The 23,228-nt window shown below is 50.7% G+C and overlaps 1 protein-coding gene across 1 annotated transcript in view; it reads left to right on the top strand.

Moving 5' to 3' along the window:
• LOC137421269 (uncharacterized) overlaps positions 1-23,228 on the top strand; it is a 130,798-nt gene that overhangs the window by 95,970 nt on the left and 11,600 nt on the right. The window contains exon 4 of the mRNA XM_068107162.2: positions 21,364-21,468. Coding sequence (XP_067963263.2) covers positions 21,364-21,468 — 105 coding nt within the window. The remainder of the gene's footprint in view (positions 1-21,363; positions 21,469-23,228) is intronic.

Genomic DNA, 23,228 nt, shown 5'->3' with positions numbered 1-23,228 from the left:
CCTGGGACCCTTTCGCCCAACTTGCGGTCTCTGTCCCTCTGCTCCCTTTCCTCCCTATCGGCCCTCATTCCGTTCGTTATTTCTTCAATTTGGTTTCCCAATCGCTCACTGTTAGCCCTCCTTTCGTTCGTTATTGCTTCCATTTCATTACTCAATTTCTCCCCGTTTATTCTCAGCATCTCGGCGAATTGCGCCATGAAGGCTTGCATTTGGACCACCGTTGGTAGTACAAAGGGTGCGGCCGCAGCTGCCCCCTCAACCACGTGCGCGAGGCCGCCATTTTGTGCACCTGATACACCCTCAACCACACCTTCTTTACTCTCCTCCACCATTTTTTTTCCTAAGTCCTGGGTCGATTCTACCCCGTCTATCTCTCCCACCGGCATCCCGTCGCCTTGAACAGCCATGGCGCGATTTCAAAATTCGGGTTTTGCTTTACACAAAACAAATTTCGGCAGCTCGTAATTTTGACCAAAATTTTTTTTTTTCCTCTATTCGTTTTTTTAAAAAAATTTGGTCGGGCCTCGAATCCCACTCCCAGACACCAATTGTTATAGATCGCGGTTAGATGTTATAGACCGAGCGGTGGTGTAAGACCGCGACCTAACAAAACTCACCCGATTCACCCAGACTTTGGCCGTATCGCACCCCAGCTGCTCAATGAGGGAAAAGACGAAAACGACGCAATGCAAAGAGGAAAACGAAGGCAAAGAAAGGTTTGGAAATACGACTGAATTTATTGACTATTTACACACAAGCAAAAAGAAAGCAGTCACGTTTATTTACAAGCACATAAGACGCAGGTGACACAGGGAAAATACTAGCTTATACAGACTTAATTAACCCAGGACAGAACAAACAAAAGACACTGACTCACGCGGGGAATTGCAGGAGGTGGATGGCTGGAGGTGAACGCTTGGTGGAGCCAACGCGGAGCTTGGTGGAGCTGAACGCTTGGTGGAGCTGAACGCTTGGTGGAGCCAACGCGGAGCTTGGGGGATTGGTGCGACGGGTTCTCTCTCCTTCCTTAGTCCCACCCAGTCCAACAACTTCCTCTCTTGCTTCAGGACTCTTTCTCTCTCTTTCTTGGTCCCTCACTCTTTACCACCAACTCCTCACCGCAACCAACGCAACCACTTGACCACCACCTCTACTGACTGACTCTTCACCACTCTGCACTTGACGACCGACTCCCAACCAACTCAGACCAACTCAAAGTCCAACTCCAGGCCTTTCTGTCTTCTGCTCTCCTCTGTAAAAACGCATCTCTCCTCTTTGGACACGCCCTGCCTTGGGTTATATAGGCCCCCGCCCCTGAACCTTTGCGACCCTCCCCGATCGCTCTTCCTCCGCCCTCTCTAGCCGAACCCCTGGCTCATGGTTGGTCGAGTGGGGCGGGCTCACTCCTCCCCTCTATGACGAGGTGGAGACACGCCTTTCTTCCCCGACTCGAGCCTCGTGGTCAATGGCGGATGAAGGGAAAAAAACCGACCAAAATGCGGAAGGCGCTTCGAATTGCAATTGACGGAAAGGGGGGAATGGAAGGGAATCTATCTCTTTCACTGGTGCAATGGAGTATTTCAATTAATGGAAGACACAGCCTTACGCTAATACACAGAATAAGAGATAACTATCAACAGGTATATTCTATTACTTGGCTGACGTGTATGCTTGTGGACTATGGGACGCCCTTTTGGTCTTTACACAGCTCCGGAGGCAGGAGGCACAGAATAAACAATAATCACAACAATACAGCACACAATCAAAAAATATATACAGTCCTCATATCCACAACAATATGAACGCAATGCGGTACCTGTAAAAGGACCGCCTGTCCCATCACTATGTCGGCCGTCCGTTCGACCGCGTATCGGGCAGCCGCCACGGCTTGTAAGCACAGCGGAAAGCCTTGTTCTACCGCATCAAGCTTTTTGCTGAAATAGGCTACCAGACGTTCCTTATCTCCATGGGTCTGAGTTAACACGGATTGCGCGAATCCCCCTACTGCATGGGTGAAAAGCGTGAAGGGCTTCTTATAGTCGGGAAGGCCCAAAGTTGGGGCCGTCACTAAGGCTCGTTTCAGCCCTTCGTAGCAGCGAATGCGATTTTCGGTCCAATCCACCATCCGTGGCTGGTTGTTTTTCGTCGGCTCATACAAAGGTTTAGCTAGCAACGCATAGTCAATTATCCATGTGCGACAGTACCCTGCCATTCCCAAAAATCGCAACACCTCCCTTTGTGTGCGAGGTAACGGGGCTTCCATGATGGCAGTAACCCGGCTCGCGTCGAGCTCGCGTTTCCCGTGTGAAATCGCATGCCCCAAGTACATAACTATTTCCCGCACAAACTGCAATTTCTTCCGGCCTACCTTGTGGCCTTTCTCGGCTAGTGCATTTAATAGTGCTAGTGAATCCGTCTCGCAAGCTGCCTTGGATGGAGAGCAGATCAATAAGTCGTCGATGTACTGCAACAGCACCGAGCTGCCTACCAACTGGACGTCCGCGAGGTCGTGATGCAGCGCCTGTGAAAACAAGGTGGGGCTATCTGCAAACCCCTGCGGAAGCACTGTCCAGGTGAATTGTCGCCCTCTAAAGGTGAAAGCGAAGAGGTACTGGGATTCTGGAGCTATTGGTACTGAAAAGAAGGCGGAACACAAATCTATGACTGTAAAATGTGTGGCTTCCAGCGGAATGGAAGTCATGAGAACTTCCGCATTTGGTACAACCGGGTGAATGCCCTGAATTATTTTGTTAATTTCCCGCAAATCTTGCACGAATCGCCATTTTCCTGTCATTGGTTTTGGCACTGGAAAAACTGGGGTGTTACATGGGCTGTTGGCCTCGATTATTATACCCTGCTGTACGAGTGATTCTATCACCGGGAAAATGCCTGCGTCGGCCTCACGCCGAAGTGGGTACTGCCGAATGTGTGGTAAAGGTAACCCTTCTTTAATCGGAATCACCAGGGGGGGTGCATCCCTAATGCGGCCCACCTCGTTCTCGTGTTGTGCCCATAGTGATGGGGGTGACGGTGTCGAGCAACCCATCGGAGTCCCCTGGGGTCGTGGGGACTGCTCTAACCATGTGTGCCGCTTTGGGTGGTAATTCCACCATCTCAAATTTGACTCGTCTTTCCTGTGGTGCCAAATCGATCACGAACCCTTCATTGTTGTCCAACACATGGACCGTTCGGTGTTCAACATCGTGTCGACACTTTACTGGCGTTTTTCGCAGCCGGCCCATCATCCATCCAATGCTCTCAGGTGGCCATCCTCTGGCGGTGCTAAGAGTAACATGCGCTACCACCCCCTTGGGGTACTTAGCCTTCGTTCTCTGGCTCAGCGACAAGGTTACTGCAATTCCGATTCCCTCTCGGCCAATCCATATGTGTGATAATTGGAGGTCAGAAGTTTTCCCTATTGCCTCCGCAGCCATGTCTAAATAGTAATCATCGCTCCCTGTCGCGTCGTAACATGCGGTGCAGTGCGGCGGGTTGTATTTCAACTTTGTAGCTATGTGGTGTACTTCTAGCCAATCGCGAATTTCTTGTGTCTCCGCTCTGACCATGTCAATCACATGGGTCCATGTTGCTAAAGCCCCCTCCTCCAACCACCACCAATACACGGTGGGGCCGACTCGCTGTAATGCCATCATTAACAAATCTCGGTTCGGTTCTCCTACGTCAACGTATACGCCTTCCTCGGTACACACTATATTGCATCCCAATCGGCAGAGCAAATCCCTTCCTAATAAATTGGTTGGGGCAGTCAGTGGTGGTCATGAGAAATGCATGCTTAGCTTCTAACGGTCCGAGCATCACTCGGGCTTCCTTTGATACGGGGGGAGCTTCTAATTTTCCCGAAACGCCCTGGATCTGGACGCTCTGGTGTGTGGGTTTCAAAGTAGGTAATTGTCCCTTATTTATAGTACTGCGGGTCGCCCCCGTATCCACCAGAAAATCTAGTGGCTGCCCATTTACATCTAAGGTCAAGGTCGGTTCTTCATCTGGGGTCATCGTTATCAATGGACATTCCTTTGGTGGCCCGCATTCGTCCCGTCAATAAGTGTTTCCATACAGCGGCCCTGGCTGTCCTGGGGGCCCTCATAGTCGCCTTGGGCAATTTGGACAATTCCGTCTCCAGTGGCCCATATGCCCACATTCGAAGCATGCCCCTTTCCCTAGAGGCCCCTGTCCTGGAACCCCCTGTTGGCCTGGCCTTCGCCCCCCTCTGTAGGGATGTGGGGGCCCTTGCCCTCCCATCGGAATTTGTTGGCCTGGGGCATGAGGCCCGTATGGCATGCCCAAATTGGGGGGAGCCCATGGGGTGGGGCCCATATTAGAGGGTCCCCATTGCGGTGCCCATCCTGTCATGGGTGTTTGCGGCGGCCAGTAGCCTGGCGGGGGACCTGGCGCAGTATATGGTGGAGCGGCCTATTGGGGTTGGGGTGGTCCCCACATCTGGTTCCCTGGCCCACTAGGCCCTTGTGGTCCCTTTGGTACTTGCATTATGGCTGCCTGTCGTGTCGGAGCGGGTGTCTCGTCGTCGCTCGGCCCACTCTCACTATCACTTCCCATTATTTCTGCCCCTTTTGTTTCCTCTTGCTCCCCTTTGTTGTCTTCGATTGTTGCTGGGCCAATTTTTCCCTTACCAACATCTGCAACATTTCCTCCTTGATTTCCTTCTTTTCCTCCAAGGAGGAGCCCAGGCATTGTTCCAGTTTCGCACAGAATTCATTGGTTTCCATTCCCTTCCAACCGAAAAGGATGGCATGCATTTGTTTCTTCAGCGCTGGCCGAAGCCCTTCTACTAGATAATTGTTCACCAGGGGAGTGGGTAGGTCCCCGATTTGGATTAACCCTAGTCCACCCCATCGAGCTATTGCTTTTTCTATTCTCTCTCGAAAGTCACCGATAGATTCTCCTGCTTTTTGTTTAATGTTCCCAATTTTCCCACAATCTGGTCCTCCGGGCGGCGCTAGCTCGTGGTCGATGCTTGTCAACAGTAGGGGCTCTAAGGTGGCCCACTGTTGCTGGCCCAGTGGGGCCGGTAATGCCCCGGCGGCCTGGGGATCGTCAGCTGGCCAAGCTGCTCAAATTTTGGCCCGTTCCCAAACTCTTGGTGGCAGTACTGACACTCCCAAATGACATATATCTCTCCAATCAGCGTCCCCTTGGAGAAACCACTGCGCCATGAGTGGGACTATTCCTGAAGGATGATCAAGTAATAGGTCCTTAACCCTATTTTTCATTGCGGTTAAATCCGTCTCTTTCCATGGCACCCGTTCCCTTACTACAACGCCGTTCGCATTGATTCCCACGCATCGCACGGGGAATGCCCCTTTCACTTCTGTCGCATGTTCCACCGGTGCCTGATACTCTACTAGTGAAGGGTATAATTTCCAATCTGGACCTATCGGAGGTGGGAACCCCAGGGTGTCAGTGCCACTATCTCCATCGTCCTCGACCTGAGGGGCTGATGGTTGTGGGGGTTTGTGAGTTCGGGGGGGGGGGGGGGTAGCCCATTCATTTCCCCTACAGCGCCCTGGTGTCGGGATGCACGTGACTTAGATCCTGGGACTGGACCAAGGCCTTGGGAGGGATAGGGAATGGGGATTTCACCTTCCTCATCCTTTTCCTCCTCACCGGAGTTCATCCGTGCTACCATTAGCTTCTGGCTTGACTGCGCCACAAGCGCCTTCATCTGTTTATCCTGTTTCTTTCGTCCCTGTTTTCGCTCATCCTGGTATTTTCCCAACTCCCCTCGCAAACTCGCTTGTCTGGAGGCTGCCTGTCTCTTTAAGGCTTCTCCCTTCCACCACCCATATACTCTCCACGAGTCCGGTGGGAGACTCTTCTTTTTCTTCTCCAGGGCATCTAAGGCCCCATATAGCACTTCCAACTTGTCTAATGCAAATGACCCTTCTTCTGGCCAAGGCGTACTCAGACCCTTGGTTAACGCAGCCCATGCTTTGCCCGGTTGCAAAGGGGCATATAGTCTAGTAGGAAGACTAGGTCCCCCTGCACCCCCCGGAGATATACTTCTAATCAGTGTTTCTAGATTGGAAAAAATGTGTAGAAAATGACTAGCTATGGCCCCAAGCTGAAAAAATGTCCCACATACCATTTTTATGCAAATTACTGCTGCAAATTTTATGCAAAATTATGCAAATTTTATGCAAATTTTTGATGAGGAGTAGAGTTGAGGGGTCTTTGAGGGCTTCATCGAGGTGCTCTCGGTTGCAAGACTGGGTCATTCTGAGAAGCACAGCAGGGTCAGAGATCATGATGTTCTCCTCCTCAGTGAATCTCTCCATCAACAGCCTCTCCATTGCCTCACACACTGTTTTGAGGCAAAAGAGGGACTTTGCGTAGGCCTTTCCACTGAGAACACCTTTGAGAGATCCACTTGTTACTAGTTGTGCCTCAAAGAGAATCTCTGCATATCCAGAACCACGCATCTTGTGTCCAGTGAGCATCCCGATGTAGTTCATGGATGTGTGGAAGGGTCCAATCGTTACTACATGACTAGCAAATTCATTTGGCCAGCGCCAGATGATGGGAAGGGCTTTCATGCAGACACCCAGATCAAATGTATTCAGGACCCATCTCTGACCCACCTCAGCAGTTGCTGCCTCGGAACGCTTCAGTAGCTCACGAACAACTGCGTTGTCTGTGATCGGTCTGTGCCTGGTGCCTGCATGGCATGGCAATGGCCTGCAGCCTGTGCCTGGGCTAGGGGGTTTCACCTCTGCAACTGGTTCTCCCCCACCCAGCAAATCAACAGTCGACTACTGCACGCCTATCCACCAACCGATCACAGACAACGCAGTTGTTCGTGAGCTACTGAAGCGTTCCGAGGCAGCAACTGCTGAGGTGGGTCAGAGATGGGTCCTGAATACATTTGATCTGGGTGTCTGCATGAAAGCCCTTCCCATCATCTGGCGCTGGCCAAATGAATTTGCTAGTCATGTAGTAACGATTGGACCCTTCCACACATCCATGAACTACATCGGGATGCTCACTGGACACAAGATGCGTGGTTCTGGATATGCAGAGATTCTCTTTGAGGCACAACTAGTAACAAGTGGATCTCTCAAAGGTGTTCTCAGTGGAAAGGCCTACGCAAAGTCCCTCTTTTGCCTCAAAACAGTGTGTGAGGCAATGGAGAGGCTGTTGATGGAGAGATTCACTGAGGAGGAGAACATCATGATCTCTGACCCTGCTGTGCTTCTCAGAATGACCCAGTCTTGCAACCGAGAGCACCTCGATGAAGCCCTCAAAGACCCCTCAACTCTACTCCTCATCAAAAATTTGCATAAAATTTGCATAATTTTGCATAAAATTTGCAGCAGTAATTTGCATAAAAATGGTATGTGGGACATTTTTTCAGCTTGGGGCCATAGCTAGTCATTTTCTACACATTTTTTCCAATCTAGAAACACTGATTAGAAGTATATCTCCGGGGGGTGCAGGGGGACCTAGTCTTCCTACTAGACTAATACCCATGTTCTCTTTTCATATAAAACGCCGGGGTGTTATTTTTTTTCTTTTTTTTTTTTTTTTTGTATACAAGATCGAGGCTCGTGAAAGAGCTAACATTAATCACACAAAAAGACAAACCGACACACAAAACACAAAAAACAAGGGGAGTGGCAGACAAGATGGGGAGAGAGGGGGAAGGACACAAACACAACATTTGAGAGCAGGGACCAAGAGAAATGGAGACATCGAGAGATCTTTGGGAGGGAGAGGGCTTTGGGGGGGGGGGAGGCATGGGAAGGGGGGGGTGGGAGAGGTATAAAACATATGGACACTGCCAGGACTTCCAGGAAAGAAGTTGGAATTTCAAACAAGGTGGGTCTGGGGTGAATTAGTGGGGGTAGAAAAGATCAAGGTTTTGGATGGGGGAAGATAAGAGATGGTGGTGAACAGCTGTTTTAAAGACCTGGAGGGAGGAGTGGGATTGAAGGGAGTGGGGGAGTTTGTTCCAGAGGTGGGAGAAAAGGGGAATGAAAGAGTGAAGGTGAGCAGAGAGCCTAGACTTTAGCAGTTTAACCATAAGAGGGTTGCAGGCAGATCTTGTGTGACCTGAAGGAATATTGGGGGGACAGAGCACAGAGAGAGCTGGGGGAGCAAGGCCGGAGAGGAGTCGGTAGAAGACAGAAAGACCACCAACCTGCCTGTGGTGAGTGAGTGAAAGGCCCTCGGAGTTGACTACATTGCAGGAGATTCCAATGATTCTGAAAGCTTTGGCCTCAACAGCATGAAGCCGAGCAAGGTGTGAGGCAGGAGCACCAGCCCAGAAGGGGGAACAGTATTCCATTGAGCTGCGGATGAACGCCTTGTATGTGGTGAGGAGCTCAGGTGTGCCAAGGAAGGACTTCGCACGACGGAGGATGCCCAGTCGGCGACTGGCTTTGGAGGCCAGCTTGGAAATGTGGTTTTCCCAAGAAAGATCATGGCAGATAGTGAGACCCAAAAGCTTGAGCGACAGAACTTCTTGGAGAGGATTGTTGAGAAAGTAGATGGGAGGGTTGTCCGGTCGGTCCTTTCGGAGAGACATTGTAAGAGTGTGAGATTTGTCAGGATTGAAAGACATGTTCCACTTGTTTGACCAGTCTGTGATTTTGTCCAGGTCTGCAGAGAGTGAGGAGGCTGCAGACTGCCGATCTGAGGGATGAGGAATGGAGGGGCAGATAGTGGAGTCATCAGCAAAGAGATAGAGAGGATTTTCCAGAGAGTCGGAGAGGTCATTGATGAAGACGATACTCCACACAATACTCCACACATCCACCGAACCATTCGCATTTCCACCCTTTCCAGCCTTCGTTGCTGCTCTACGTTCATTACCCATGTCTCGCTCCCATAAATCATAACACTTCTCACACATGCAGCATACACCTTTCCCTTCAGCTTCAACGACACTCCCCTCCTCGTCAGCATGCCACACAATTCCCGAATCTTCTTCCATGCACATCTCTTTCGAGCAACTGTTGCCGAGTCTGATCCACCTTCTCCATTCAGCATGTCTCCTAGGTAACAAAATGTTTTCACACCTTCCAACTTCACGCCGTCTCCAAGATCCAACTCAACATTACCTCCATCTGCAGCTCCCTCTGTGCACACCTTACAAGTGAATGTAGCTGCCACACTGGTTAATGACCCTCTCAAACCACAACATTTTTGATGAACCCACTTTAAAGGTTCTCCCTCTTTTCCTACCTTATTACCCATCGTCCTTCCTTCCTTGGGCTAATCCCTCCTGGTAGTTCTGAGATCGGGTCGCCGCCCGATCTTCACCACCCCTTTATCTTAACTCAGTACCCACGCTGGGGTATTCCTAAAAGGGGTTGCCCCTTCTGTTCCTAGCTTAACTTATCCTTATCAATGCCTACGCCAGGGTATGCTTTGTACCTATTACTTATCTTATCCACCCATGCCGGGGTCTAGCCTACTTCCCACGCCGGGGTATACCTAAGGGGTTATCCCTCCTTAACCTCGGGCGCCCTCTATAATTGATTCGTTAACCCACTGGTGCTCTGCTTAAATTTGGTTCGGAATACACGCTCAGGTACAGTTGACAGAGGCCCCCCACATCCAAAAGAAGGGAAGAGGCCTTCCAATTTAGGTGTGCAAAAATTTCTTACCTCTCAGCCCAATTGTTGCCGGCCGGCCTGGCCTGCCCCCGACCTGCGGAGTGAGGAGCCACCTCGAACCTGCACGCTGGATGTATCCCACTCCTGACACCAATTCTGTTGAGCTTCACTTTATAGGAAAGGAGAGAAAGACAAAGTTAGAGCGACAATGGTTTAATGATATCAATTACGAAACACAATTGTGGAGCGAGGCTCAGCAGGGAAAGCTCTACACAGAGCAGATCACCACCAAGGCACTCACTGAAAATCTAGTAAATGAGCATTTCTTATGTAGCCAAAAAATCAGATAAAAGTCTGCGCTGAAGACAAAGGAAAAATGGGCTCTAGAGACCCCCACCATGGTCCCTTCCTGCAGAGGGCCAAACTTAGAATACAAAGATGTGGGAATAAGATAGGTTTGACCTTCTCAGGCCCTTATCTAAACAAACCAAACTTGGGCAAGGCTGCAGGAAGCATTCTCACAATAGAGTATAGTTGTTTATACTTGGCACTAAAGCATTAATCAGTGGGTTAAATGATTGAGTACATAAAATCAAAGGATATATTATGAGATCCTTTCTATTCAAGATTAACAATACTTTTAAACTTGAAGGCAACAAGAATTATATGGTAAATCATCCACATTTGTAAAGGAAATAACTGTCAACATGTTTTCCCTGCACGTCGGTGGTGGGTTCTTATCTCAATCTGGCACAAGTTTAAAGAGAACTCCAAGGCTGGTTCTCCAAGCTGAGAAAAACATGTTTTTCAGCTGCCAAATCCAGCCGTGTGAAAAGCAAACCACAGTAAAGCCATAATTATATATATATATTTCAATTGTTCTGATCACATGGTGCATGGGTCTAAACCCGGACCGATATATATATATATATATATATATATATATATATATATATATATATATATATATATATACATATACATGTCGGGCAGACAGTCTCAAAATAACTCGACGAAGTGTGTTCTATATATACTTTCAAAATTAGATAAAGATCTCCGCTAAAAACTGCTTTCACAGCAACTTGAAGGAAAGAGGGCAAAGGATGGACAAACAGCTCCCACCCTTGTCCCTTCCTGTCCTTGCAACATTCATGGCCACAAAGCGTAGGAGGGAGCCTTGAAACATTCCCTTAAGTCCTTATCTTTCCCTTCAGACGTCAACCAGACCTTGAAACATAAGACTTTCAGCAGAGCAAGCAGTTGAATCAATGCAATTGTGAAACAAGCTCTGAGTAAACAAGCGTTACGCCTTGGTCCCCCGTCGGGGAAGTGATGTGAGTTGACAAAGTGGAACACGCAGAAAACATGCTGTGATATGATATTTCGCTCACAAGGGTCAGACATACATGGAGGCGGCCATCTTGGATTTTGACGTGGCGACCCAATTTTCAATAGCGTTCTTCCTTATGCCGAGATACACCCACACACCAAATTAGAAGTTGGTACTTCGCTTATCTTTCAAGATATTTCGCTCACAAGGTTCATACATATATATGGTGGCGGCCATCCTGGATTTTGACGTGGCGACCCACTTTACAATAGCGGTCTTCCTTATGCCGAGATACATCCACACACCAAATTAGAAGTTGGTACTTCGCTTATCTTTCAAGATATTCTTCTCACAAGATTCAGACATACATGGCGGCTGCCATCTTGGATTTTGACGTGGCGATCCAATTTTAAACAGCGTTCTTCCGTGTGCCTAGATACACCCACACACCAAATTAGAAGTTGGTACTTCACTTATTTTTCGAGATATTTCTCTCACAAGGTTCAGACATATATATGGTGGCGGCCATCTTGGATTTTGACGTGGCGACCCAATTTTCAATAGCCTTCTTCCTTATGGCGAGATACACCCACACACCAAATTAGAAGTTGGTACTTCGCTTATTTTTCAAGATATTCATCTCACAAGGTTCGGACATACATCGCGGTGGCCATCTTGGATTTTGACGTGGCGACCCAATAGATACACCCACACACCAGATGAGACGTTGGTACTTCGCTTATTGTTCAAGATATTTCGCTCACAAGTTTCAGGAATATATATGGTGGCGGCCATCTTGGATTTTGACGTGGTGCCCCAATTTTCAATAGCGTTCGTCCTTATGCCGAGATACACCCACACACCGGATTAGACGTTAGTACTTCGCTTATTTTTCAAGATATTCATCTCACAAGGTTCAGACATACATGGCGGCGGCCATCTTGGATTTTGACGTGGCGACCCAATTTTCAATAGCGTTCTTCCTTATGCCTAGATATACCCACACACCAGATTAGAAGTTGGTACTTCGCTTATTTTTCAAGATGTGCAGGTTACAAGGTTAAGACATACATGGCATCAGACATACATGGCGGCGGCCATCTTGGATTTTGACGTGGCGACCCAATTTTAAACAGCTTTCTTGCTTGTGCCTAGATACACCCACACACCAGATTAGAAGTTGGTACTTCGCTTATTTTTCAAGATATTTCGCTCACAAGGTTCAGACATATATATGGTGGCGGCCACCTTGGATTTAGACCTGGCTACCCAATTTTCAATCGCCTTCTTCCTTGTGCCTAGATACACCCACGCACCAGAATAGACGTCGGTACTTCGCTTATTTTTCGAGATATTTCGCTCAAGTTTCAGACATATATATGGTGGCGGCCATCTTGGACTTTGACGTGGCGACCCAATTTTCAATAGCGTTCGTCCGTATGCCGAGATACACCCACACACCAAATTAGAAGTTGGTACTTTGCTTATTTTTCAAGATATTCATCTCACAAGGTTCAGACATACATGGCGGTGGCCATCTTGGATTTTGACATGGCGACCCAATTTTCAATAGCTTTCTCTCCTTATGGCAAGATACACCCACACACCAAATTAGAAGTTGGTACTTCGCTTATTTTTCAAGATATGCAGGCTACAAGGTTCAGACATACATGGCATCAGACATACATGGCGGCGGCCATCTTGGATTTTGACGTGGGTTGCACCCACACACCAAATTCGAATGCGGTCCTTTGCTTACGCATGCCTGCACGCACGCACGCCCGCACGCACGCACGGACGGACGAACGGACACACGGACGGAGGGGGAAGCCATAGTCCCCCTTTCGCTCCGCTGAGCGACGGGGGACAACAAAGCCATTTGAGGAACATTAGTAGAAAGCTTAATTCCATATTCATTTGTGAAGCAAGCATTAATTAGAAGCAAACATTATCAGATAAGTCAAAAGGTCATAATAAAGCATGTTTCCGACATATATATATATATATACATATATATATATATCTTCCGACTTTCTCTATATATATATATATATTGTCCTGTCCGTGCCGATAAAGACCGGCCTCGGACGAATGACCGATCGAGCTTACCTCCGAGACATTCAGTCAACTATGGCGGATCTTCTTAATATGCACGAGGAGTAGTGGAGGGTAGGAAGCTTACCTGGACGGACGGGCACGAAGTGGGTTTACCGAACCACCAACAATTAAACAAGACAGGGCAAGGCATTAAATGCAACAAATAAAGGGTTTAATAGAAATAATGCCAAGGACAACTAAATGTGCGGTAATACTAAAATCCTAAATGGAGCGCCCCCACACGGACTGGTAAAACAGCACAAGGGGAGAAATAAATGTGAAAATAAATGCGTAGTGTTTGGAATGTTAGCGGGTACTCAGCTCTGGTCCCCTTGACCGTCCGGGGCCATCGAAGGCCCCGCGTCCCTGCACGGGAAAACACACGCCTTGGCGTGAAGTTCGTTCACCCGGCAACCATGAACGTGAAGCGAGCAGGCCCTCGTTCCATCCTCGTGCCATGCTCCACAAAGCACCGAGTTCTCAGGCGCTCACAGCCGTCACAACATCAGCACCAACCAACCAGGGAAAGGATGCGTCCGCTCCTCCACGCAGCCAGGACCAAGAGAAAGACACGTCTGCTCGCAATGAATGTCCCAACGCAAGAGAGAGAAAATGGCCATGCGTCCACCTGCGATCACATTCACGAAACCAGAGAGGGAAAATGCCAGGAAATGTCCTGTTTAACCTCGGGCTTTTACATCATCCGATGATGTCGGCGCGTGCTCCAATCAAAGAGTCCCTCTCATCGCTCCATGGTACCGACCAATCATCACCCCTCGGGTGGGGCCTCACGCCCCTCCTGTGCCCTTGTGATGGCTCGGCTGGCAGCATTATCGGCCTTGTTCAAATGTTTGAATCCGGTCAGTTTATTTAATGTTTATGATTACTTATGTTTACGATTACGTTTATTTCATGTTTATTTAATATTTAATGTTTATTTATTTGTGATTACACTTTGACCTATAACTTTCCTACACCCTCAACGGAATGGGGTCGGGGATCATTTAATATTACCTTTCACATAGCTACAAAGGCTTTAGGCGCTATAGAGCTATTTTTAAAAAATACATCCAAAACCCCCCCCCCCCCCCCCCCCCCCAAAAATCTAAATTCTCAAAATATTTTTGCCTAAAACACTGAACCTCTGAAAATTTAACGAAGATCCGTTTGGCCATCTCTGAGAAAAATGGCGACGCAGACAGACAGACAGACAAACAACTCTCTTTTAGTATAGATTGATCTGAGCTAGAACAGTCAAGCAAAGTCATATTCAGTAGTATTTTTATGTTGTAGTTTTTTTCTCTTTATTGTAGTTGTGAAAAATTGAACGCGCTCATTTACGGGGTGCTCATTTGAAAAAACAAAAAAGGCTTATCCTTGGTCAGCCTGCTGTCACCTCACTGGGGTCTTAAGCCACCATTTTGTTTCGGCCTATTGAAAAATACCTTGGTGATTTTCCATGATGACCTCTCACGGAATAATTAAAGTATGTAATCAAAATCTGTCTTCAGATTTGAGGAAGGCAGCTGGTGGATTAAATAACTGTCAATCTCTGGAGTGAAATCTGAACATTTTAAGAAATTGCTGAAAATTTTATAACTAAGCTTTACGCAAGGCCTCCTTCTCCCTCCTTCTCCATATTTACACAAGAATATCTGAAATTTCCAAAGTATTAAACTTACCTTTTTATACTGTTCCGACAATAGTGAAGAAAAGATTAAGAAATCTGCCCAAAGTGTAACTTCATCGAGTGCAACGAAAATAATTAACCAGCGGGATCGCTGTGAAGGCTCCCGCAGCCCCGTCTGGGTTTTCTGTAGGGAAAATCTCCGCAGTTAGGAAGGCAAAATAAGTTACATTAAGAATGTAGAATGAATGCGTAAAGCACCAGGACAAGTTGATGTTTCGTATGCAACCTGTAGTGAAATCGTATTCGTACTGAACCCGGGGTGATGCTCGCTGCTCACTGACACCGCTAGGGGGGGCGCGGCTATAAGACCCGCCGCGGCCGGTGCTCCGAGACTTCTCCTGTGACATGTTACATCTAGCAGACTCGCTAACGGTACGCCTGCATAGAATATTAAGCTTGCTTGCATTGAATGTTATGGATGGACCTATGTGATGCCAAATCCTATTCCTATTGCATTTCCTGTATTACAGAATGATGTCATGGTCTTAATGGAATGAAACCACCAGTTGGACTAAGTTGTGTGGACCTGATTGGTTTTCCACAACACTTAATTCCATTCCATCGCAAAAGGGGTATTACGCGAAAGTGTGCCGGAAAACCGCCTGCGGCTCGCGGCCGCGCGCGACCTTGAATGGGCTCATTGCGGAGCCTACGAGCCGAGCCCGGAACCCGGTTCCTTACCCGGCTTTGAAAGGCAGGGCCCCTCTCTGCGGGCCCCTGGGCGCTCAGTCGACCTTGGCGGGCGTCACCGGACAGCCACCACAGTCTCATCCTCAATCGGGCACGGCGTATACGTCCTTGACCAGACTCCGGGCCACGCGAGGGGCTTTGGGGCCTCGCCAAGCCCCAGCGGTACGTTCTCGTTGACGCTCATGAGCAAACAGCGTCCACTGGCGGTGACATGGGTTCGGTACCAACTACAGTGGCCCTCACCCGTAAAAAGGCGATTTCGAATACTAAGGAGGCCCTTTTCTGCCAAAAGTGTCAAAAGGCGCTTTCAAATACTACGGAGGTTTTTCCCCGTCAAAATTGTCAGATTTTGAATCGCGAAACACCGGAATGCATGGGAAAGCTCTCTGATGGCTTCAACGGATTCCCCATGGACAACGAATACTCCGGCAACGACCGCAAAACTGCTGCTGGCATAGGATCCGCCCACGAGGCTCATCCGACCCACTCGGGGGGTTCAGTCCCACTCCCAGCAGGCTCGTCCGGCCTGGCTCAAGCCCTTATTCCCCTCATGGTTGAAGGCCATTGTGTGCGGGCCTTGGTGGATACAGGGTCTACGGATAGTTTTATCAACCAGCGACTAGTGCACAGGCATGGTTGGCAGGTCTTCAGGTCTACGAGACGGATCTTCATGGCTTCCCAGGGACTTCGACTCAGCACGAAGGGGGAATGCCGATTGAAACTCGTGATAAAGGGACGGGTTTTTCCAGATGTGCACCTTATGGTTTTAACTGCTTTATGTGCTGATATTCTGTTAGGACACGATTTTCTTAAGCGGCATGGACGTCTGGAAATGGAGTTTGGTGGGCCTGACACGCTTGTTGTGGGGGCGGACGCGCTTGCTGTGTGTGCCCTAGCGAAAATGGAAATCCAGCCGCTTTCGCTGTTCCCCAATCTAACCTCCGACTGTACCCCTGTGGCGGTAAAATCATGGCGCTACTCTCGCGTAGGCATGCAATTCATTGCGGACGAAACGGCTCGGCTCTTGAAAGATGGTATCATAGAACCTAGCCGGTCGCCGTGGCGAGCCCAGGTCTTGGTGGTGCGAAGCGAGGCCCACCGCAGATGCATGGTAATCGACTATTTCCAAACAATTAACCGCTTTACACAGCTGGATGCCTACCCCCTTCCGGGGATGGACGCGCTGGTGCAACAGGTGGCCCAGTATTCGGTCTACAGCACTCTCGATCTCCGTAGTGCGTACCATCAGATCCCCATCTCTAGGACGGATCGTATCTATACCGCTTTTGAGTCGGGGCAGCGGTTGTACCAGTTTACTCGATTGCCTTTTGGGGTAACGAAAGGGGTCTCCTGTTTACAGAGGGCCATGGATGACCTCATTGCGAGGGAGCACTTAACCGATGTTTTCGCCTACCTAGACAATCTTACGGTTTGTGGGTATGACCAAGGGCACCATGATGCTAATCTGAAGCGCTTCCTCGAGGTCGCGCAGAGGTATCACTTAACCATGAACGAGGATAAGTGTCAATACTCTCTACGCAAGATAGATCTTCTGGGGTACCCCGTGACCCATGGCTCTGTCGCTCCGGATAAAGAGCGTCTGCGACCTTTGCTCGACATGGCCCCTCCCTGCGATCGGGCGTCCCTGAAGCGCGCCCTCGGGCTATTCGCCCATTACTCCAAATGGGTACAAAATTTCTCCGCAAAACTTCGCCCCCTTGTGGCCTGCGACACCTTCCCACTGCGTCCAGCCACGTTGGCGGCCTTTGGAGGCCTTAAGGCCGACATCGCCAGTGCCGCCGTGGCGACGATCGACGAGAGCGGATCTTTCGTCCTCGAAAGTGATGCCTCGGATCAGGCCATCGCGGCGACCCTCTCCCAAGGAGGGCGTCCGGTGGCTTTCTTTTCACGGACTCTTACCTCCGCTGAGCGGAGACACTCATCTGTCGAAAAGGAAGCGTATGCGATCGTCGAGTCTATTCAGCGATGGCGCCCGTACTTACTCGGGCGGTGCTTCCAAATCATCACGGACCAGCAAAGTGTTGCGTTCATGTACGACACCTTACATGCCCAGCGCATTAGGATTGAGAAAATTACTCACTGGCGTATCGAACTCGCCGAATTCTGTTACACCATCAAATACCACCCGGGGAAGGATAACCGGGCCGCCGACGCCTTATCGAGACCGGCTACATGCGCGGGTATCACCTCTTTGGAGGGCCTACGGTTGCTGCATGCCACTGCGGGCCATCCGGGCGTAACGCGTTTCGCTCATTTTGTGCGGCGTGGCAATCTCCCTTACTCGATTGATGATATCCGCCGTATCTGTCGCGACTGCGCTATATGCGCGGAAATCAAACCGCGTTTCTATAACCCACCCATGGGGACTCTGGTTAGGGCTACGAGGCCGTGGGAACGCTTGGCGATGGATTTCAAGGGCCCATTGCCGGTGTCGAGTAGCTCTCGCTATCTGCTCACTATCGTCGATGAGTACTCGCGATTCCCCTTCGCTTATACGTGCGTGGACATGACTGCTGCCACGGTGATGCGATGCTTACAGAACTTGTTCTCTATGTTCGGGTACCCGGCCTATGTGCATACCGACCGGGGTGCGGTCTTCTTTTCTCAGGAGGTGCGCGGCTATCTGCTCCAAAATAACATCGCTTCTAGTTACACCACGCCGTACAGACCCCAGGCAATTGGGCAGATCGAACGCTTCAACGGGATTATCTGGAGGGCCGTCATGCTCAACCTCCGGACCCTCGGCCGGGGCCTCGATAAATGGGCTTGGTCACTACCTGCGGCGTTGAACTCGATCAGGGCTCTCCTGTGTATGGCAACCAACCAAACTCCCCACGAGCGACTTTTCCACCACCCCAGGAGCACGGGGTGTATACGGTCTTTACCCAGTTGGCTCGCTGGGCCAGGGCCGGCCTACCTTAAACGGGCGGTTCGCACGAGCAAGTACGACCCCCTAGTGGACAAAGTGCAGATTCTCCAGGCTAATCCTGAGCATGCTCGTGTGATGACGGCTGATGGACGTGAGACTACTGTCTCCGTACGTCATCTTGCCCCATGCGGGATCGCCGACCCAAGTAGGGAATCGGACGAACCGATCGAACGCATGTATGAGACTATGGACTCTCCCGACGCTCCCATCACCGAAAGTCTACCGACCCTCCCCTCGCCGCGTCTACCCGGGCCCGACGGCTTGGCGGTACCCCCCTTCGTCACCTGACCCTGGTGGCGCCTCCGACGCCGGGGACACTGGGATACGTGATGCCGTACCCGGGGAATTTCGGACGCGTGCTGGCAGAGAAATCCGCCGCCCGGACCGGTACGGTTGGGTCGACTGATACCCTGTTCCGCACCCTGTTTGTGCTGACGCTCGCTCGTTTCTAGCCGCTCTGCAGTATAATTCTAACGGGGGGGGGGGGAGAATGTAGTGAAATCGTATTCGTACTGAAGCCGGGGTGATGCTCGCTGCTCACTGACACCGCTAGGGGGGGTGTGGCTATAAGACCCGCCGCGGCCGGTGCTCCGAGACTTCTCCTGTGACATTTTACATCTAGCAGACTCGCTAACGGTATGCCTGCATAGAATATTAAGCTTGCTTGCATTGAATGTTATGGATGGACCCATGTGATGCCAAATCTTATTCCTATTGCATTTCCTGTATTACAGAATGATGTCATGGTCTTAATGGAATTAAACCACCAGTTGGACTAAGTTGTGTGGACCTGATTGGTTTTCCACAACACAACCTGTGGGTGCTGGTTGCATCATTTTTTTTCTGGAAGCGCAGCTGTGCTGCTGCTACCAATAAGCTGGTACTCATTTTACTGACCTCGGAAGGATGACAGGCTGAGTCAACCCACCTGGTGTTATTTCAATGCTACGACATGAGCTCAAACTCAAGCTCCTAAGATCTTAAGCCAGCCACTTTAACCATTTAGCCAGCAATCGGCTAACGGGACTAGTAAACTCCGAGTTCAAGATAATCCTTATGATAAATTAACAGACCTGTGCATGTGTGTGTGTTTGTCGTGCTACTCCTCCTACCGTGCTTGGCCGATTACATCCAGACTTGCTACATAGCATCAGCATGATCCCATTTAGTGTATATGTTGGAACCCATCTGTGGATCGGTCCCATCGGCCGATGGGTCTGACCCATCTGTGGATGCATGAGAAATGACAATGCAGACCCATCGGCCGATGGGTCTGTGCCATCTGCGGATGTGTTGTTCACCTTGAAGGAATGTGTTGACAGAATGGTGCTCTTCAATCAGGTACACAGTCATTGGAATTACATGTGGTAGGAATTTAACAGAGATGATTTTTAAATGTTTAACAGATTAAACCACATGTCACGGACTGCTTTATAAACATTTATGACATCAATTGCTTATTTTTAGGTTCAAATAAACATACTCATCCACCATTGATGCATAGGAAACACAGATGGGTTCACCTTCAAGGTGAACAACACATCCGCAGATGGCGCAGACCCATCGGCCGATGGGTCTGCATTGTCATTTCTCGTGCATCCACAGATGGGTCAGACCCATCGGCCGATGGGACCGATCCACAGATGGGTTCCAACATATATGTGTGTTATCTTTGTCGGTGGTCTTGAGGGGCAGAGGGGGATGCAAATTCTCTAAGCGTGTATCGTGTAGCGCCGCCTCCATGTGGGAGAGGGTATTACAAGTCCAACCCTATACAGTACAGTATTCCTGTCCACATGTTTTCCAGGGCAGTGAGGTATTTTGAATTATATTATTAGTGGGGTGTTTTTGTTTCATGCACGTAACCCAGGTAATTTTATTTTTCTATTTTCTGGATCGATTGAGGGAGCTGTCAGTTGCCCATACACAGCCCAAATAAAGGTATGTCAGAAGAATGTGTTCCATACTTCAAACAAGATAGTCCATAGGGCAGGTACTTTGCTAGTTGTAATAATAGTTGTAATAATATTTGGAATAGTATTGTAATAATATTTTAATTCATTTACTCTTTGAAAAATTTCCCCTAACTTTTTAGGCATTGCTCTCCCTCCCTGCTTCATTCTCCTTCTTCACTCTCCCCACCTCTCTTTCTCTCGCCTCCCCCCCCCCATCCTTACCCCCACCTCCCCCCCCCATCCTTACCCCCGCCCCCCCCATCCTTACCCCCTGCCTCGCTCCCGCACCATCCTCGCTCCCCTCCCTCTTCACTCACTTCCTCACTCCACCCTCCCCACACCTCTCTCCTTTTCTCTATCTCCCTCCCTCTCTCTCATTCCCATACCCCTCTTCACACTCTCTCCCTCCTGGAGTGTATAGCGATGTGCTGTGAGGCGTTGCTCTTCCCTCCCTTTCCCTTCTTCTTCCTTTCTCCCCTCCCCACTCTCTCTCTCTCCCTTATTTCTCTCTCCCCCTCTCTTCGTATTCCCATCAGTGAAGCGGCGGGTCGTATTTGCTAGAAAATTGTAAAATATTGCAATAATATTGCAACCCACTTACTCTGAAAAATTTCCACTCAATTTTCAAACCACTCACTCTCCTACCCCTTCTTCGCTCACCCCCTCCCCCCCCCCCCCCCCCCACCCGCACCCACTTTTTCTTTCTCTCCCCTCTCTTTGTATTCCTGCCAGAGAAGCAACGGGTGGTATTTGCTAGTAAATAATACAACCTTCTTATGTGCAGGTTACTGTGTTTTTCTTTCCTCTGTCACTCTTCATTAATTTCACCGATTTTGTTGTCCAACTGTCCAGCTGTGTATGTTGCCTTTTTACCCTCTGTCACCTGTTTTACCATTAGCCTTGATTTTTTTTTTCCATGAGCCTAGAATAAAATTGCACTTTGTGGGTGGTTAGGAATGGTAATCAGGCAGAAGTTGATTGAATGGAACAAATCTGCAGATCAAAAGAGCTGACAATAAAATATTTTGGATACTGCCTTTTCACCCTCCATGCAGCAATAAGCAGAAGCCCAGAAACGATGAGTTTGATGAAGAGGTTCAGAAGTTCAGAAACTCCAGGAAGGATGAAGAGGACCAGAAAGGATCTGAAAGCAAAGCCATGTAAATACCTTATTTTCCTTTCATTCACACCTTCCCATTTTAGTTAACCCTTTCCTTTTCCCTCTCATAACAACTTGTTGCTAGTCAAGCAACAAGCGGCGTTACGCGCGCTGCTTGTGAGCAAGGAGGAAGCGGACAAGCGGTAACATATAAACGTCTTTATTGAAAGACTACACTGTAACACTGTACCGCTCCGGGCTGGGCGCCCGGTGTATATCATGAGGCCACGCCTACCCCTCGGGCGTGGCCACCGCCCACTTGGTGCGTGGAATGATGTCACCACGCCAGTGGGCTTTTGTGTCCGCCACACGCGCCCCCCCAGAATTCCCGCGCACCTGGAGGGCCAGTTTGCGGGGCAGACGAATGACCCGGCCGAAGCGCCCCCTGGCGATCGGCGGCGTCCGGGGTGCAGGGATGCCAGGTGGGATGCCCCTGGCTGCTCCTGGGATGGGTGCAGGACCGGGGGGCGGCGTGGCGGCGGGGCTGGGCGGTGCCGGGGGTCCGCCCGCAGGAGGGCGGCCCCGACGTGGGGGTCGGGCCACTGGCGGTGGATGGTCCACATCGAGGTGGGCCGGCTTGAGGCGGTCTACCGAAACGCGGTCAGGAGTACCGCCGATGTCCAGGGTGAAGTGCTTCGCCCCGGTCTCCAGCACGCGGAAAGGCCCGTCGTACGGGGGCCGCAGTGGTGTCCGATGGGCATCGTGGCGGACGAAGACGTACTCCGCCGTGCGAAGCTCCGGGGCGACGTGCGTCGGTGGGTGCCCGTGGCATGCCGTTGGCACCGGGGCGAACCTCTGGGCGGTCTCTTGCAGAGCGGAGCGCTGCTGTGCCGCGGACCATGGTGCTGTGGAGTCGGGGAGGAACTCGCCCGGCACCCGCAGCGGTTGCCCGAAGACCAACTCCGCCGCGGATGCGCGCAGGTCCTCCTTGGGCGTCGTCCGGAGGCCCAGCAGGACCCAGGGGAGCCTGTCGACCCAGCCGCCGTCGCGGAGGGTGGCCCGGAGCGCGGCCTTCAATGAGCGGTGAAATCGCTCACACAGGCCGTTAGCCTGGGGGTGGTAGGCCGTGGTTCGGTGCAGCCGGACCCCGAGCCCCTGCGCAACCGCCCCCCAGAGCTCCGAGGTGAACTGGGGGCCGCGGTCGGATGAGATGTCTGAGGGGGCGCCGAACCGGGCGACCCAGGTGGCGATGAAAGCCTGCGCGACATCGGCCGCCGTTGTCGACGCCAAGGGCACGGCCTCCGGCCACCGGGTGGTGCGGTCCACCATGGTGAGGACGTGGGTGAAACCCCGCGAGGGGGGCAGAGGTCCCACCAGGTCCACGTGGACGTGGTCAAACCGGCGTTCCGGCACCGTGAACGGGGCCAACGGGGCCTGGGTGTGCCGGTGCACCTTGGCGCGCTGGCACGCGAGGCATGTCCTGGCCCAGCCGCGGACGGCCTTCCGGAGGCCATGCCAGACGAACTTGTCGGCGATCAGCCTTTGGGAGGCCCTCGCGCCCGGGTGGGACAGGCCGTGGATGGCGTCAAACACCTGGCGCTGCCAGCCCGCGGGCACAATGGGGCGAGGACGCCCGAGGGAGACGTCGCACAAGAGGGCCGCGCCCGCGCCGTCGAACGGCACCTCGGTGACGCGGAGGCCCGTGACGGCGGTCCGCAAGGCCTGGACGTCGGGGTCAGCGGCCTGGTCCGCTGCCATCCGGGCATAGTCGATGCCGAGGTGGACTGCGTGGGCGACGGCCCGGGAAAGGCAATCCGCCAC

The sequence above is a fragment of the Myxine glutinosa genome, chromosome 1, assembly GCF_964187855.1.
Source record: "Myxine glutinosa chromosome 1, kmMyxGlut1.1, whole genome shotgun sequence".
NCBI classification, from domain to species: Eukaryota; Metazoa; Chordata; class Myxini; order Myxiniformes; family Myxinidae; genus Myxine; species Myxine glutinosa.
Note: the sequence above shows the minus strand (reverse complement) of the source record. Positions and strands in the feature narration are given on the sequence as shown.